Here is a 19,025-nt window from a genome sequence, read left to right on the forward strand (position 1 = left end):
ACGGTATTCCGTATTTTTCAGTATGATTATTAATTATCTTCACACAATCTTTATATCGGGTGAGATGTATACAAGCTTAGCGATACAAATCGATATGTCAATTTGCGTTGGTTTAGTAGATTATTTAAAAATGAGTTATCTTTTTCCATTTAATTATGCTTGTTAACGTACCATAGCGCGAAAATTTAAAAGCAATTACACAAATACTAAATTCAACGGTTTTATTTTGTATCTATTTTTAATTGATGTTTAATTATTTAATAAGTTAATCATTTGCTTTCTTTAATAACACTTTCATCGGACGGTAATGGTGGAATCATTAGACGTAATATTATCATAATTATATTAATTTTTGATAAACAAAAGGACGTTAACTCGTCAAGATTTCAACTACGGATGCAATGTTTGATAAAAATATTACTTATAAACACGGTATTTTTGCGAGCAATCAGTGTTGGGTATTGGTAAACAAAACATAAAAATAAGCCGTCTAATGTCTCAACTGTTCTTTATCGCGGGTTCAATAAACGTGTCAATTACGTCTTCGCTAATAGCTCCCAATCACCGCAGTTCGCTAGTTAAATTTTAGCGAGTCAAAAAAACAAACAATAGTGTCAGTTATCAAAACGTACCGCCTATTTGTTATCACAAAAGTATTGATTAATTGTTTTATTACTTTGATTGTTGACACGTTATTTATTACCGTCGATCGTGCGGAATGTTGTTCTAACTAGTCGCCAGCGCAAGTTGGCAGTATGTCACGCGAAAAAGTAAAATCGTACGAATTATTCCATGAAAAAAATAATCAAATATTTATTTCCAGGTTAACCTTTTTCCGAAAATGTAACCGGTTAACTGGTCGTTTCGGTAGGTTAACCGGTTAACCGGTTAACCTCTTGCATCCCTAAATTTAATACATATTGAGATTCATTCGCGAGATTTTTGTCGTGCATTCAACAACATTGTAGTCATAAATCGATAGTCATTAAATCGAATGACACTATTTCTGATTTACCATATTGCCATTACTAAATACTAATGTTATTGTAGCAGACTGATAAATATCCACTAACAAACGAGACATTGTGTGCAAATAACCATTTATATAATTGTATTCCAAGTTCACACTAATTTCAATTTTCCTAGTTGACGTAACAAAGACAGCGCTTCACTCTTAGCTTAGCTACCTGCACTGACTATGCACGATGACAAACACCCATTCTTGAACCCCCAGACGACAACCGCCGGACCCCTCTATTGACTCTTCAGGACGGCAGACGCCCATTTTCGATCCCAAAAGACCCCCTTTTAAGACTATGCAGAACGGCAGAGCCTAGCTCTTGATCCCACCAGACCCCCTCTATTTACGCTGTTGGACGGCAGACCTCCAAATCTCGATCCCGCAAGAAATCATCTATTTAGTCTGCAGGACGGAAGACCCTCACCCTCAATCCCGCCAGACCCCTCTAAAGACTCTGCAGGACGACAGACCCAACCCTCGATCCGGTCATAGCCCCTATATTGACTCTTCAGGACGGCAGACCCGGCCCTCGATCCCACCAGATCCCCTCCATTGACTCTGTAGGACGAAATATCCACATCCTCGATCCCAGCAGACCCCCCTTTTGACTCTGCAGGACGGCAGACTCCAACACTCGATCCCGCCACACCCCAATCTATTGAATCTGCAGGACGGCAGACTCCACCCTCGAACCCGCCAGTACACATCTTTTGACTCTGCGGAAATGTTGACCCCCACTCTCGATTCCGCCAGATTCCCTCTGTTGACTCTTTAGAAGTTCAGACCCATATCTCTCGATCCCACCAGACCTCATCTATTGACTCTGCAAGACGGCAGACCTACTCTCAAACCCGCCGGACCCCATCTCTCGATGCCGCTAGACTCCCTCTGTTGACTCTGCAGGACAACAGACCCCCATCTCTTAATACCGCTAGACCCCCTCTGTTGACTATGTAGGACGGCAGAACCCCATCTCTCGATACCGCTAGACCCTCTGTGTTGACTCTGTTGGACGGCATACCCCGTCTATCGATACCGCTAGACCCCCTCTGTTGACTCTGTAGGACGGCAGACCACCATCTCTCGATACCGCTAGACCCCTCTGTTGACTTTATAGGACGACAGACCCCATCTCTCGATACCGCTAGACCCCCTGTGTTGACTCTGCAAGACGGCATACCCCATCTCTCGATACCGCTAGACCCCCTCTGTTTACACTGTAGGACGGCAGACCCCATCTCTCGATACCGCTAGACGCCCTCTGTTGACTCTGTAGGACGGCAGACCCCATCTCTCGATACCGCTAGACTCCCTGTGTTGACTCTGTAGGGCGGCAGACTCCATCTCTCGATACCGCTAGACTCCCCTCTGTTGACTCTGCAGGAAGACAGACCCCCATCTCTCGATACCGCTAAACCCCCTCTGTTGACTCTGCGGGAAGACAGACCCCCATATCTCGTTACCACTAGACCCTTTCTGTTGACTCTGTAGGACGGCAGATCCCGTCTATCGATACCGCTAGACCCCCTTTGTTGACTCTGCAGGACGGCAGACCCCATCATCTTTCTAAACCACTAGACCCCTCTGTTGACTCTGTAAGACGCCAGACTCCATCTCTCTAAACCACAAGATCCCTTTGTTGACTTTGTTGGAAGACAGACCCCCATCTCTCGATACCGCTAGACTCTCTCTATTGACTCTGTAGGACGACAGACCTGGTCTTTCGATACCGCGAGACCCCTTCTGTTGACTCTGTAGGACGGCAGACCCCGTCTCTCGATACCGCTAGACCCCCTCTGTTGACTTTGTAGGACGTCATACTCTATCTCTCGATACCGCTAGACCCCCTGTGTTGACTATGTAGGACGGCAGACCACCACCATCGATCCCGCCACAGCCACTCTGAAGATTCTACATGACGTCAGACCCCATCTCTCGATACCGCTAGACCCCATCTGTTGACTTTGTAGGACGTCAGACTCCATCTCTCGATACCGCTAGACCCCTGTGTTGACTATGTAGGACGTCAGACTCCATCCATCGATACCGCTAGACTCCCTCTGTTGACTCTGTAAGACGTCAGACCCCCATCTCTCGATACCGCTAGACCCATTATGTTGACTCTGCAGGAAGACAGACCCCCATCTCTCGATACCGCTAGACCCCTCTGTTGACTCTGTAGGACAGCAGACCCCATCCCTCGATACCGCTAGATCCCGTCTGTTGACTCTGCAGGACGGCAGGCCGTATTTTTCGATACCGCTAGACCCCCTCTGTTGTCTCTGTAAGACAGCAGACCCCATCTCTCGATATCGCTAGACCCCCTATACTGACTCTGCGTGACGGCAGACCATCACCCTCGATCCCGCCACAGCCACTCTGTAGATTCTGCATGACGTCAGACCCTATTTCTCGATGCCGCTAGAACCCCTCTGATGACTTTGTAGGACACTGGACTCCATCTCTCGATACCGCTAGACCCCCTCTGTTGACTCTGCAGGGCGGCATTCCCCCACCGTCGATCCCACCATACTCCCTCTATTGACTTTTCAGGCATACCTCCACCAGGAATCACACCATACACCCTCTATTCACTCTGCAGGACGGCAGATCCTATCTCTCGATACCGCTAGACCCCCTCTGTTGACTATGAAGGACGGCAGACCCCGTCTCTCGATTCCACTAGACCCCCTGTGTTGACTATGTAGGACGGCAGACTCCGTCTCTCGATTCCACCAGACCCCCTGTGTTGACTATGTAGGACGGCAGACTCCATCTCTCGATACCGCTAGACCACCTCTGTTGACTATGTAGGACGGCAGACCGCGTCTCTCGATACCGCTAGACCCCCTCTGTTGACTATGTAGGACGGCAGACCCCGTATCTCGATACCGCTAGACCCCCTCTGTTGACTATGTAGGACGGCAGACCCCGTCTCTCGATACCGCTAGACCCTCTCTGATGACTATGTAGGACGGCAGACTCCATCTCTCGATACCGCTAGACCCCTTCTGTTGACTATGTAGGACGGCAGACCGCGTCTCTCGATACCGCTAGACCCCCTCTGTTGACTATGTAGGACGGCAGACCCCGTCTCTCGATACCGCTAGACCCCCTCTGTTGACTATGTAGGACGGCAGACCCCGTCTCTCGATACCGCTAGACCCTCTCTGATGACTATGTAGGACGACAGACTCCATCTCTCGATACCGCTAGACCCCCTCTGTTGACTATGTAGGACGGCAGACCGCGTCTCTCGATACCGCTAGACCCCCTCTGTTGACTATGTAGAACGGCAGACCCCGTCTCTCGATACCGCTAGACCCCCTCTGTTGACTATGTAGGACGGCAGACCCCGTCTCTCGATACCGCTAGACCCTCTCTGATGACTATGTAGGACGGCAGACTCCATCTCTCGATACCGCTAGACCCCCTCTGTTGACTATATAGGACGGCAGACCGCGTCTCTCGATACCGCTAGACCACCTCTGTTGACTATGTAGAACGGCAGACCGCGTCTCTCGATACCGCTAGACCACCTCTGTTGACTATGTAGAACGGCAGACCCCGTCTCTCGATACCGCTAGACCCCCTCTGTTGACTATGTAGGACGGCAGACCCCGTCTCTCGATACCGCTAGACCCTCTCTGATGACTATGTAGGACGGCAGACTCCATCTCTCGATACCGCTAGACCCCCTCTGTTGACTATGTAGGACGGCAGACCGCGTCTCTCGATACCGCTAGACCCCCTCTGTTGACTATGTAGGACGGCAGACCCCGTCTCTCGATACCGCTAGACCCCCTCTGATGACTATGTAGGACGGCAGACCCCGTCTCTCGATACCGCTAGACCCTCTCTGATGACTATGTAGGACGGCAGACTCCATCTCTCGATACCGCTAGACCACCTCTGTTGACTATGTAGGATGGCAGACCCCGTCTCTCGATACCGCTAGACCCCCTGTGTTGACTCTGTAGGACGGCAGACACCCATCTCTCGATACCGCTAGACCCCCCTCTGTTGACTCTGTAGGACGGCAGACCTAATCTCCCGATACCGCTAGACCCCCTCTGTTGACTCTGCAGGAAGACAGACCCCCATCTCTCGATACCGCTAGACCCCCTCTGTAGACTCTGCAAGACGTCGGACCCTAATTATTTAATTTAATTATATGTGTCAAAGTAAAGAATGGGAATTATTGTTACCCCTACTCCAGTAATTGTGATAAGGGACTTTAGTCTTTTGTTTTGGTCAAGTATTACTATAACAAATGCTGTTGATATTGTAATGTACAATATTTCGATTTTTGAAATGTAAGTTAATATCCTTGTATTGTCTGTAAACTCTCTACGGTTTGACGCGGGACGCCCTCGACCCTCGCACACCTATTCACGATGACAATTAATTGTATTGAACGGGAAAAAAGAAAGAAATAGGCACTCCTTTCATGGACCATGACGTGATACAAAACTATTTAGTGGAATTTTACATTAATGACATCTCGTAAACCAGTCGCAATGATTTTATGAGTCGAAACATAATAATAACTTGCAAAACTTATATATGGTTTATGAGTCGTAAGTAGCTTATTATGAATTAATGAAATAGTCCCTATGTCTTTATATCGAGGAGGTTTTATTAAGGAGAAAATTCATACGCACTGGATTACAAAATTACCACAGTGTCTATCATTTGTGGTTTATTTTTGTATTTAATTTTCCATTTAAGTTTTGTTTTAATTATTTACGTAATTTTATTTCCACAAAGAACTAGTCAATTGAGCGATAATGTCTCTACTAATTTGAGCAATAAATATTCCAAAATATGACCTGCATTTTTTTCAGGCGGAGTGTTTATACCTTCTGCTTAATTCTTGACATGTGATCCACACAGCGCATGCGCACTTCCGGGTGACGTGTTTCTAGACAGACATTTTTCTATGTAAAAATGAATAAAGAAACTATCGCTATGACAAACTAAAATCAAATCATAAATTACATTACACACTAGGAATTGATGGCGGCAAGTAGAATGCCACCATTCGAAAAGATTTTAGTCGGTTTATCAGATCCTTGCTTTCATGTTTCGTTAGTCAAAGTAAAATTAGTTGCATGTCAAGTAATTTTACATCATTTTGACACCAAATTTATACAAAATCTGTAAGATGTTTACCGATTCTCAACACTTGGTACAAGAAATAACTGTTATATGCCACTTGTCTTTGCTATACATACATACATACCCGGTACCAGAATCGAGTTAATCTTAAAATGTCAAACATCTGAAGCTCATCCTGGACGCTTGTTCCTTTCAAGAAATCATGTATACATTGAATTTTTTGAAAGGATTCATTAAAAGGAACGTTCGTTCTAGTCGACTCTATACATATAAGTTTCTCGACGAATAAGTATTTCACTAGTCACTTATCGAATCGTCCTGTTCAGAATCAGTGTGTCTGATGAAGGGAGTTGTACTGAACTCTAAGTCTTCATCATAATCTTACACAGACTCTCGTGGCATGCGGCTATGACGTCACTTCCGAGAACCTTCTCCAGCAGCGCCCCATGCACATGGCCCATCAGAGCAGACGTCACGTGTTCTTTGAGTACCTACTACTGCTGAACATGTGCGCGCGCATGTGGGCTTCATTGCACGCGCAGACGAGACTCATAGCCAGGTGTGTCTCCGAATATTCGAATTTACGTCCGTAATTGGCGACACTACTTTAAGCCATTCAGGAAGCAAATTGGTTTTTTACACAAAAAAATGGCGTATTGAAAGATCGTCTAAATGACTGTATGCATACTAGTTTACCGTTTGCAATATTAAAATACTGACTGAGTATTTTGCCGTCGAAAAATGAAATAATAACGAACTTTGTAAAAAAAAAATTCTCAGTCTTCTGGAACAGAACGCCAGCTGTCGAGCTTCTATAGATCACATGACAACGTGTCTGAGAAAATACGAACATTTTTGTAAAGGTAAGAATTCATGAATGAAAGTGCAATTTAAGCTATTTTATATTTAGGGACCGATCTCTCACGTGTAATTTAATCTAGAGTGTCGTCCCTGATAAGCCTGCGCAGTCCACACAGGCTTATCAGGGGCGAATTTTTCCGTTTTTGTTTGGTATTTTTCGTTAAAAGAAAGTATTTTATATTTACGAAACCAAGTTCAGGCGGAAAGTTACGTCCCTGATTAGACTGTGAAGACAATACAGGCCAATCTTGGACGACACTTTACGCACACGCATTCAAACCCGTTTTCCCAGAGCGAGTTTTATTAAACAAATGTTTGAACGTGTTAAGCTCATATTTTCATATTGCTCTATAGTGTGATTTTTTTAAACACATGACTACAAACGGCTTTGGAAGAACATTATATCTAAAATAAAACATTATTCTTTGTTTGTATAACATCATCAGAAAAGAAATAGTTATACGAATCACTAAATAAAAGGACTTCAGTCAGTGATCCTCCATACAGTTTTACGAAAATGTGAAATATGTGGGATAGTGTTATCTTAGTGTGTATTATGTTGTTGTATATTTGTGTTGTTATCTAGACACTGAACAGAGCCTGTCGGACATTAAACAGGATGTCCTTCACACCTTGCGAGGTTTACAAGACCGGTTGCGGTCACTTTCTGACTTCACAACGCAGAACGCAGACGCGGGTGAAAAACTTAGGTAATCATGATATTGTCATATAAAAGATGAATCTTGCGATTGTTTTGGGCGGATATGGCCTGTTGTTCATTTGGTAAATATTTCAAATCTAAACACAAAATAAATGAGGCGCACGTTGTAGTAAAGGAATGTTTAGTCGCTCTTTAAAAACTACATTATTTTAATTTGTATTTTAAATATACACGTTGTTTCTCTTTTTTTTCACACAATATGTGAATTGAAGCATATTAGTTGGTTTCATTGGAGTTGGTATGTAGTAAATTTGTATCGAATGTCTGTTGTGACTTACGCAGTATAACTGCACTTTGGGTTTATCGTCTCATTTGAAAGAATAGCAAACGGAGGTTCGAATCGATGACACTCTATTTATAAAGCCAGTGCGTTATCTAAATTTGAAAAAGTAAATGAGACCCCGCTGTATGTAAATTTGTGTTGGTTTTATGTTCATGTGAGCCTCGCGCTGTGAATATGGGTTTTAATGCACGTGTGTCAATAGTCGTCCCAGATTAACCTGTTCAGTTCGCACAGGCTTATGAGTGACGACACTTTCGGCTTTTACTATATTTATCATTTAAAGGAAGCACTTTATGCACATTCATTAAACCCCGTTTTCTCAGAGCGCGATTCATTTTATTCATGACAGGGGCCAGTTTGCGGAACTGACGTCAGAGATTGAGCTCATCGAGGATACGTTCGATTTCACGCCGCTCGCCGATCTGCACGACACCTTACGGAAGCTGGACGCCTTACTGGTGGAAGCGTTATCCAGCGTCACCGAGAGAACGTCAAACGACCGGACGTACCCGCCCACCAATGACGAGGTGGCAACACAAACGTTATGGTAAGATGATGTTGTGCTTATTGCTTGCAAATCATATGGTATGGTGGAAAATGTATAAGAAATTTGGTATGAATTGTGTTTTTTTCTAAGCGATCTTATTCGCTACCACCGAAATTCTGTGTACCAACGGACAGACATGCGCATAGAAAAATATACCTTCGAACGGCAAATTGACATGCCTGTTTCCTTTTTACGCCCATATCTCTGTGTGTGAGTACATGTGCATTGATATGCGCATAAAACATATCCATTCGTTTTTACGCACGTGTACACGTACCATACACAGCAAGGGTATTAACAGTGTAACGCGTCGCCCAGAGCCGGTGGGAATAACCATCTTGTGTACATATTACGTTTGAAAGATATTCCCGATCAAACTTTCTTTGCAAAATCCCATGTTTATGCTTACAAAAGGATCTATGATTGGTCAATTTAGCAATATTTATTTGCGGGTTTTTCTACAGAAACCTTGTGAAATGTGGTCGTTTTTTATGATAGCGGGCTTTTGAAGGACATCCACAGAGAATACATTTTGGAGAACTGGAACACGGATCATTTGTACGACAAATATCTTACGAACACCGGTCTTGGCGTCCCGGGCTCCTTTGGCGTGGAAGCAACGTCAAGCTTGACGTCATCAAACGTGACATCATTTAATGTAACATCATCAAAAGTTGCATCAAACACGTTTGGGACTCCAGCTGAAGCATGTTCCACCAAATCGGGGCAGGCAGTAGAACAAAGTGCTAAGGCAGCAAAAACGGACACAAATTTATCTGAATCATTAGAAAAATGTGATTCAAAGCGAAAGAAACAGACTGCCGACACTGATTCTGGTACGTCTGAAAACTCGGCGTCAGCAGTTAATTCAACAAAACGTGATGCTCCCGAAGATTGTGTGAGAAGAACGCGTTTGAAGGACCAGAATTCGTGTAAGCAGTTCACAAACATGAACGGAACGAAAGAGGACACCGATTCTAAAGAAGTTAATATAAGTAAATTGGACAAAAGTGACGATACAAATCAGAGTGACGAAGGCAATGCGACAGACCTACCCAATGACCCAACGGAGAGACCTTTCACCAAGCTCCTTTCCCTGGACGAAATAATCGATATTTTGATAGCTGGCGAAAGAAGGAAGGAGCGAGAAATTGACGGGAGCGTTCACACGTCGAGCGGAAGCCTTAAGTCGTCGCACTCCATGGATCCGCCGTCCACATTTACGTCGGTGACCTCACACACATCCGGGGCATCAGACTGGTATAACCGGCTCGCGTTAACAAGTCTTGAGTCAGCAGCGACCGATTACGTCACTTACAAAGACGTGTCACGGGATGCGACGAGTGCAACTACGTCGTACTGGTGGGATGTGGAGGACAGAGAATACGCAAACGCAGATGGTAAGCTGTCAGCGATGTACGCCGACGACATCCGTCGGCGTGTACACGTGCATTGTGACAACGCCTCTTCATCCTACGACGATCTTTGTCGTCAAAGGATGCAAGTCACCTGAAAGCCGTCCAACAAACTAGGCAAGTTATCTTGACGCGCACTCTTAATACCCTGTGACAATTAATCGTTGCAAAAGGCTTGGCTGATCATTGATCTTTCATATAGATGATTTTAGTTAATCTTGTCTTATACAACTCTCTAAGCTAATCAACGTTCATTTGAAATGACTCATTCATGTGCCGCGCTGTATGAAAACTGGGCTTAATGCAAGTGCGTAAAGTATTGTCCAAGATTAGCCTGTGCAGTTCGCAATCTCCGCTTTTTTCAAGGAAGTCCCTTCTTCACGAATACCAAGTTTTCGGCGGCAAGTATCGTCCCTGAGGATGGCACAAGCTTATATGAGACTACTTTTTCCCACATGCATTGAGTCTGGTATTCAAAGAGTGTGGTTCATATGTAAAATTCTGCAGGTTAAAAGCCCATTAACACTTAAAATCAACGAATAGTTCGTACAATATCTCGAATAATAAAACAAACACATAGAAAATCAATGTTCCTTATAGAAAAAGCCAAAACTTCAACGCTAGATGTAGCAGAGATTTAACAAGTTACACAATGCTCTTTTTTTCTTTTTGTGTGGGACAATATATTCATACAACATATTCATGTACCATGTTAGTGCTCGTGTGTCGTATGAATATATATCGTTTTAGGAAATTAAAATGGAATATAGTATGCCACAAAAAATAAAAACGAGCATTTTGAATCTCATTTTATCTATGTTACCATAACACATCTAGCGTTGAAATTTTGACTATTGCTATAAGAAACTGCTTTTGTATGGGAAAACTTTATTAAACGAAATATTTGTGAAATATTCGTTGATTTTCAGTACTAATGTTACCTAAACCCACTTATAAACGTCTATAGTGTTTTCGATGTTGAAAATCGAAGAATTATTGTTTAAAAACCCTCCTTTGAATGTGAATATTTCGATAACACAGGGTAGTCAACAGGCAAGTCTTTATTAATTTACCCAACTTATCACATCTGATAAATAAACTTTTGCAAGTCTGGCACAAAGTTGGGTATTTTGTTAATTTAATCGAATGTGAACAATCTGTCGATATTATATAGGCAAGCACTTAGCAAAAATCCATTTTTGGATGAACATTGTAGCAGAGAAAAATACGTAAGGTAAACGTACAGTTGATAAAGGATAGTTCCTTAAGTGTTTTTAATACAAACTCCTTAGTAGTTTTAATGCTTTTTTGGCGTCATGTTTAAATCGGACAACTACCGCGAGAGGATAACAACGTCATCAGGCGAAGTCATGGGAGGCTTCGACACTCCTCCGGAAGTGGGACCGCAGCGCCGTGTTCGTGTCGAAGTTAATAGAGCTTTGAGAAATAGAGGCCGTAAGTTCAGTTACTTTTTGTCCAACCTGAGTAATTATATTAGATTTTTTTCTAGTTTTGACGTTTAGTTCGGTCACGTTGATTGCATTATGGTCAGTAATATTCGTTCGAAACAGTATGTGATATGTTGTCTCAATTATACAGTGCATGTTTAACACTATTTTATGTAACAAATCTTTAATTTACCGATAACATCAATTTGAAAAAGTATGGCGAGACAACGTTATGTATGGCTCAAATGCGCTACGTTGTATAGTGATAATTTAAAACTCAGCGAAGCTGTTATCTCACCACGGCTAACTAATGCCACAAGATTTGTTTTGTATGTATAAGCATTATATTGTGAAAAGTAGTATCATTTTATTTTATATTTTGAAAATAGTGTATACGTTGAGGTTCATAATAATAATTAAAAACGTCTAAACTAAAAAGATAAAAATAACAATGTGATTTTTTTTTATCCTTGCTGTTGATACTAGCTATTATTGACGCTATTATTGTACCACGTGAATCAGCTATCACCACGTGGTTGTTTATAACGGAAGGGATTTGATATTTTGGAACCAGTAAAATCTCTGCGCGGAGATTGGGAAAATTGAAACGAGTTAAAACACGGTGCATTCTGTTGTCAGAATCCAAACAAGGTCGGGGAAACCGGAAGCCGAGTAAACACCGTTTGTTTACATTGGAGGACGCCATAGAAGCAATATCCGAGAGCGATACTGACTTCCGGTATAGATACAAGCGTCCACGAGATCAAGTGCTCAGTGTGCGATGGGAAGACATGTCAATGACGGTCAGTATTTAAACCACAAAACCCGTTTTTAGATTTATGGCTGTTTGTTGTTGTATTCCAGTATATAACAACGGTTTAGGTTAAACGACATGATTGCTTATATTTGTTTAAGTTAATTTTCGCGATATTTATTTCCGATAATGTAGTTCTGCGTAATGTGTTTTGATTACAGTTACAGACATCTCCTTGTTTATTTTGTCACCATATTATTTTTATTATAATTCCATATCTTCAAATGTTGTATATGTCAGATAAATTATTAAATAAATATAATCTATTCAAGTTTGAACATTTGGTTTTAGCAGTTTTGTAACGTTCACACGAATATGTTGACTAGATATAGCAAGGGTTAATTGCTTTGACGGGAAAATGTTTGTATGTTTACTTTTATGCTCAAGATCGTAAATAATGTCGATACAAACTGTCATCAAGTAACATCGCCAACAGTTATATAGTACAAGGTCATCTTATGTTAGCTCAAATAACAATATGTAAAGATGTTTAAAAGGTCACTAATTGTATAACCCATATGTAAAATTGGAATATTGAAAGTTTTGTTAATTATTCATGAAGTTACATTTATATTTTAAGGACGATGATAATCGCAGTCCACTGTCATGATATATTGAAACATAGAGGCGATGACAACATGTGACAATTTATAGCCTATCCGTTCATACGTATGTCAACACGCATCAATCCGTCCGTCCCTCCGCCTGCCCGACCACCGACCCTTCCTTCCTTTCTTCCTTCCTTCATTCCTTCCTTGCTTGCTTGCTTGCATACTTGCTTGCTTCCTTGCGTCCTTCATTGCTTCCTTCCTTTCTTCTTTCCTTTTCTCCCTTCTTTCCTTCCTTCCTTCGTTCCATCCTTTCTTTGGTTCCTTTGTCCTTCTATTCATCCATCGTTCATCAATCCATCTATCGATGGATCTTTTTTTATATTCGTTATACTGTTGGTCTAGCCGACATCAAAATTATTTTCCACCACAATTGCATCAAGCACACAACTTTTAACATTACATCAAAAGCAAACCGTTTGACATTATATCGAACACTATCTTTTTTAAATAGTTAATCTAGCGCAAATATTCGATATTGAATGAAGCACAACAATGTTGACTTTTAATCAAGCACATATCTTATGACATTGAATCTATCGCAATACAAACCTTGTATAGTTCAAGTTTATATTGCACTTGAATTCTGCGCAAGTATGTATTGTACGTGAATTGTGCGAGCAAGTTTGTATTATACGTGGTGCACAAGTTTGTATTGTTCATAAACTGTGTACACAAGTTTGTATTGTACTTGAATTGTGCGCACACATTTGTACTGTACTTAGATTGTGCGCACACTTGTTTCAGTAACTTGAATTGTGCGCACTAGTTTGCATCACACATGTATTATGCGCACGAGTTTACATCTTACTCTAAGTGTGGCTTGTTCTGAAACTGCTTGTAATACAATATACTGATTTCAAATCGTCTATCACACTGATCCAATCGAATAACCAATGCCAGAATAGTATAACTATACTATTTTATCTCATACATAACTAGATTGTAAAAAGTAACTAAACATTGCACGCGCTTGGTATTCTGAAGTCAGTGTTTAATGTTTTCAGGATCGAGCGCGAGCTAGGAGGATCGGTGTCCCGTAGCAGCGGAAGTGATACGATATCCGTGGAGTATGCCGCTCAGAGCTTCGTCTGACATTTCAACACGCGGATGACCGCCAAATTGGGAGTGACACCATATCCATTGAGCGCTCAGTTCTGTGTTGACCTTGGAACACTGTTGACTAACTGCGGCAGTTGCAAGAGATTCTTCGAGTGTGGCGCTAAGAGCTTTTTCTGTCGTTGGAACGCACGCTAGACCATCAGAAGCAATGGCATGATATACGACGAGTATGGCGCTTAGAGCTGCGTCTTTCATTTGAACACACGGTTGACAAGCAGTGGCAGTGCAACGATATCCGTGCATTATGGCGCTCGGAGTTTCTTCTGTTAGTGAAATGCAATGATGACAAACAGCGACAGTGGCATGATATCCATACAATTCGGCGCTATGAGTTTCTTCTGTTATTGAAACGCAATGATGACAAATAGTGACAGTGACATGGTATCCGTGCAGTATAGCGCTCACTTTTTGTCATTCTCAGAGCTTCGTTTAACCTTGGAATACACTTTTGACTGACATAGCGGAATTGACACGATTTCCGTGCAGGGCCTTTCCTGACGTTTTTTGGACACCACTAGTGGTGTCAAGTGCTTAAACACTATTGTTACATTTAGGAGTGCCTACACCAACGTTACATTATTGGAGTTTTCTATATTTGCTTTATAAAGTAAATGCACATGTAAAGTGGCGTTTTTGTCAATCAGCACAATTAAGCATTGCATTCAAAATAGAATCAAATCATTTAATAATATAGCAATATATGCTCTTACCTTTTATTGATACCAATTTCCTGTTCACTGTAATTGCACTAGAAAACGGACGGAAGAGTGAAATTCAATGACCATTTTTTACAGGAATATATAATAGTATTTTTTTTTTTAATATTTGTAGACATATTTGAATGTTCAAATTTATATCTGTAATAGTGACAGTATAAAGGAGCGTCAACCTGAACATGAGTGCATTGTCCCAAATATATATGCCCTTCAATAAAGCTCTTTTTCATGTAAATATTGTACAACATATAAATTTATGTGTTTATTTTACTTTCAATCTTGATTTTTGACCCTGTCCTTTTTGCCTGATTTTCACGCAACTATCTGCATCATTCAAATACCTGTTTAAGTTATTTAAAAGCTATTTGAAAATACCTAAATACGCCATTTGTTTTGAATTTGGACCTAGGGACCTCTTGCGCGCGACTCCCCATCTAATCATCGGTATTGCTTGTGACAAGTTATTTGAAAATAAATCCATGCTGGACAAATTTATGCTCTTAATTAAGTGTCAAGAAATTATTTCATAAATATGACCTTTGACATTATATTGTGACATTGACCATGGAAGTATGGAACTTTTGTTATTCGCAAAATACTCCATATCATCATGCAGGTGACTTTGGTAACTGTTTGAAAAATACCTAAATTGGACCATTAACCATTAAATGTAATATTCATGTACTTATTTAAGGAGTTAATATTATGTAAAAATTACTGTTTACTGTGTTTCCTAACGTTTTCGATCAAATATCTTACACATTAGTGCCTCACATCAGCGAAATAGTACTTCTACAGAAGAGGGTCAAGAATACAACTTATTTAAAAGGACCATAAAGTAAAACCATTTTAAGTTCAAGCACCTATTTCTAATCGGGTTCTTTTTATTTTGTTCAATAAAAAATTAAGAGAATATGTATATAGTAATGCAAGTTTAGGAATGTTATTTGACAAGTTTCACATGCATTGTAGCTCAGGTCTGCCACGCCATTTTGGGATGCTGTTTTGTTCAAGCGTATATGTCCGATGACCCTAACCGCGCTATGTCAGAGTAAGCCGCCTTCCTAAATCGGAAGGTCAAAGGAGACTTCTTTTAAGATTTCCCTCATAGACACCAAATACTGGTTCTCCCAGGAATCGGACTCGATAGCGTTTCAATTGGTCTAAGGCTTTTAATGCAATCGAGCTAAAATAAATAGGTTTAAACAATACTTATTTACGTATCGTCACACAATTCAACAGATACATTCACTATTAAATAATCGTATCGCGTTTGTTAACGCTTCATACGTTTATCAATTTCTAATAAGTCTACGTAACTGGTGTCATTTCGCTCCATTATGTACAGTGTTCAATATTTTTTCCTCGACAAAAACTTCAAAATTTGTCACACGCTTCGTTTTTGTGTATCATGTCACAAGCGTCGAATAGCGCTGTTTTGTATGAAATGACGTTTCAATTCAATGAGCATCATAACATGCTATGTTATATTGATCAGTTTGTGTTGATAATAACTCGATTGTTGGAATACGCCGATGAACATAATTCATAACAAAGTACAGAATTAATTGTAGCATTATAGATCATTGCATACCAAAAGTTGCTATTATGTTTTCATATTTATTACAATTTTAAAGAATTTAAGACCAAAAATAACAGCAAAATCAACGAAATAAGTTCTAGAACGATATGGAACATCGTAAACATATTTATAACATTAAAAATGCATGCACATTTTCTAAAAATAGGTGTGTATTCAGAAATTGAACATTTGTATAGCTACCAACTTGAAACAAAAATGAATAACTGCTCATTATACAATTTGTGTTGTACATCTATACTTTTTTAAATTTACCAATTTTATTTTGTTTTTGTTCAACGATTGATCTTATTAATGAGGCAAATTAAATGAACACTTGCTATAAAAATAGTAAATTTCCAATTGCATACCCATTGTTTTTGTAAACGACAATGTATTTATAGTCAATATATTATTAATTTTAGCCATAGTGTAGATAGAAAACAAAATTCGCTCATTTCATACGTAGAGGTTCGAAAACATGCTTTTAAACTAAAACAAAATTAAAGCAATCAGCACTACATATTTAATTACAAAAGTAACCATATATTTAACTTTACCCAACAAACTGTTTGTTTACAGGTAAAAAAATGAAAATATATCGGTACATATAACATAAACACATATCTTGATGCAAATATGAACTACAACGGTGTTACTGACATTGTTATAAGAACACATACCAGGAATACAATACAGTGTATTTATTATGCTGCACATAATATGTTATAGAGGATTATACTATGAGTGTATTAATTATCATTAATCATTAAAAAATATTTAATAATGTATCTGACTTAGACGGTAGAATAAACCAAAATGTAAACAGGGTACATTATATTCCATTATGATTAGATACTTTAACATGCTTACTATGTTTACTTATGGATGACAAAGTGATTAAAAATTCATAATACCCATATTTGATTTATGTACCACAAATGTATGCATATGAATCAAAATGTATTTTTGTTATTTCTTATTATATATACACATTGGATTGGGTCTTTCAAGTATTGTAATGACTCGCGTATAAATAATATGACTGAAGCGACTGAGTAAGTTTTATTTTACAGTGTTCAGAACTGTTTCTATACGTTTGAATTGCTTCTTATATTGCCATTAATCGACTAACAAGAGTAACGTTAGAACTGGGTATGTAATAAGTGTAATTGCATACAAGTAATACAAAACATTAATGTACAGCTAGATTGTGTATGGAGGCATTTACTCTCCATAAGCATATTATTCATCATCTTTACATTGTATTTACATCATTATTCGATTTGCGACTTTCTTGAAATTCAAATAATGCATAATGTACATCGTAACATTTGAACATTGCAAAAAGAAAACACTATTTATAACGGCAATTAAAGCAACTTTGCTTCAACAAATGTTAATGCTTTTAAAAAACATGCATTTAAAAAAATACATTTACAAATACAGCTATATCACTGTGCACGTGCATAATGATATATAGTGGTATATCTTAAATGTTTAACACAAGAACAACTTTATTTCATTTGGTAATTTACCGATAACAGCTATGATATTCACGTCAAAAAAGTCATTTGAATAATGCATTTACAATAAATTATTTTCGAAAATTTTGGTGTGCGCTGCTTAGTGGATAACCAGATGACGACCATTATCTACGCATATTAGAAATTTAAGACGCATAGGTCAGGTGCGACATTTAGCATGACAACATTTCTGACTGTAAAACAGACACATTTGTATTCGAACGATCATTGAGATCAGTTTTAATATTATTTGAATATTCACATTGCAATAAATGTGCTTCTGAAATTGGTGGACAGGTTTCATTACTCTATATTAATCGGCCTTTAGGTCTTATTGCAAATATTGATTTATTTCTGTCAATCAGATAAAGACTGTATCACCATTCCAATGAACACGTGCCATCATTTAAACGCATCGAATCTAGGGTTCGAGATGAGTCACGATGATATTTTGTCAAATAAATTGATATAATACCTGAATCTATTTTGTTAATGCTCAACATTGTTAGCGTTTCGATTTCCTATCAACTATTATCAATATCAATAACATTCAGTCTGTCAATCAATCACACTCTCAAAACTTGTATTACGTAATATTTGTAACAGTTCCAAACTGCCATTTTGCACATATATCTTGATATTGGACAGGTCAGGTGGTTCAGATCCAAAGTCTGACAAATGCATATGGGAATCATTTTCACATTGCTGCAATACAACATCCCGCAGCCAACACTCGACAGGATGATCTAATGTAGACAGCGTGCTCAACAAGGTGCACATCCACTCAGATGAACATTCGCACTTGCGTAGATATACGTTCTGAAATAAAGCAGGCAGCTTGAGATTACATCGACCCGTATAGCAACCCCTAAGTATCGTAAGTTCTGTAAGCTTGTGGAGCGTCTGAAGACTCTCTGATGCTAAGGCACAATCAGACGATCTTATGAACGTTAGTTTCCGTATATTTGTATCACGTAATATTTCCAGCAGTTCCATATTTCCATCTTTAATGCGAATCTCGATATTAGATAGGTCACTTGACACAAATTCAGATCGCAAGTCTGACGGATGCTTATTATAATCGTCCCCACGAGCTTCCTCACATGGCTGCAATACAACATCCTGCAGCAGACACTTGACAGGATGATCTAATGAAGACAGCGTGATCAACAAGCTGCACATCCACTCAGATGAACATTCGCTTGAGTATAGATTTACACTTTGTAATAAAGCAGGCAGCTTG

The 19,025-nt window shown here is 39.8% G+C and overlaps 1 protein-coding gene across 1 annotated transcript; it reads left to right on the top strand.

Annotated features, from left to right (window-relative positions):
- Nucleotides 1–6,040: 6,040 nt before the first annotated feature.
- LOC127839996 (uncharacterized) lies at nucleotides 6,041–10,324 on the top strand. Its single transcript, XM_052368385.1, has 4 exons — nucleotides 6,041–6,046; nucleotides 6,532–6,701; nucleotides 8,357–8,554; nucleotides 9,053–10,324. Exons 1-4 carry the CDS (start codon nucleotides 6,041–6,043, stop codon nucleotides 10,065–10,067), a joined length of 1,389 nt encoding a protein of 462 aa, XP_052224345.1. The 3' UTR covers nucleotides 10,068–10,324.
- Nucleotides 10,325–19,025: the final 8,701 nt, after the last annotated feature.

The sequence above is a fragment of the Dreissena polymorpha genome, chromosome 7 (genome assembly GCF_020536995.1).
Source record: "Dreissena polymorpha isolate Duluth1 chromosome 7, UMN_Dpol_1.0, whole genome shotgun sequence".
NCBI lineage: Eukaryota > Metazoa > Mollusca > Bivalvia > Myida > Dreissenidae > Dreissena > Dreissena polymorpha.

Bases quoted from the DNA above. Each gene is read 5' to 3' on its own strand.
- LOC127839996 (XM_052368385.1), top strand. The intron at 6,702-8,356 runs GTGTGTCTCCGA...TATTCATGACAG, and splicing joins CAGACGAGACTCATAGCCAG to GGGCCAGTTTGCGGAACTGA. The intron at 8,555-9,052 runs GTAAGATGATGT...TTTTTATGATAG, and splicing joins GTGGCAACACAAACGTTATG to CGGGCTTTTGAAGGACATCC.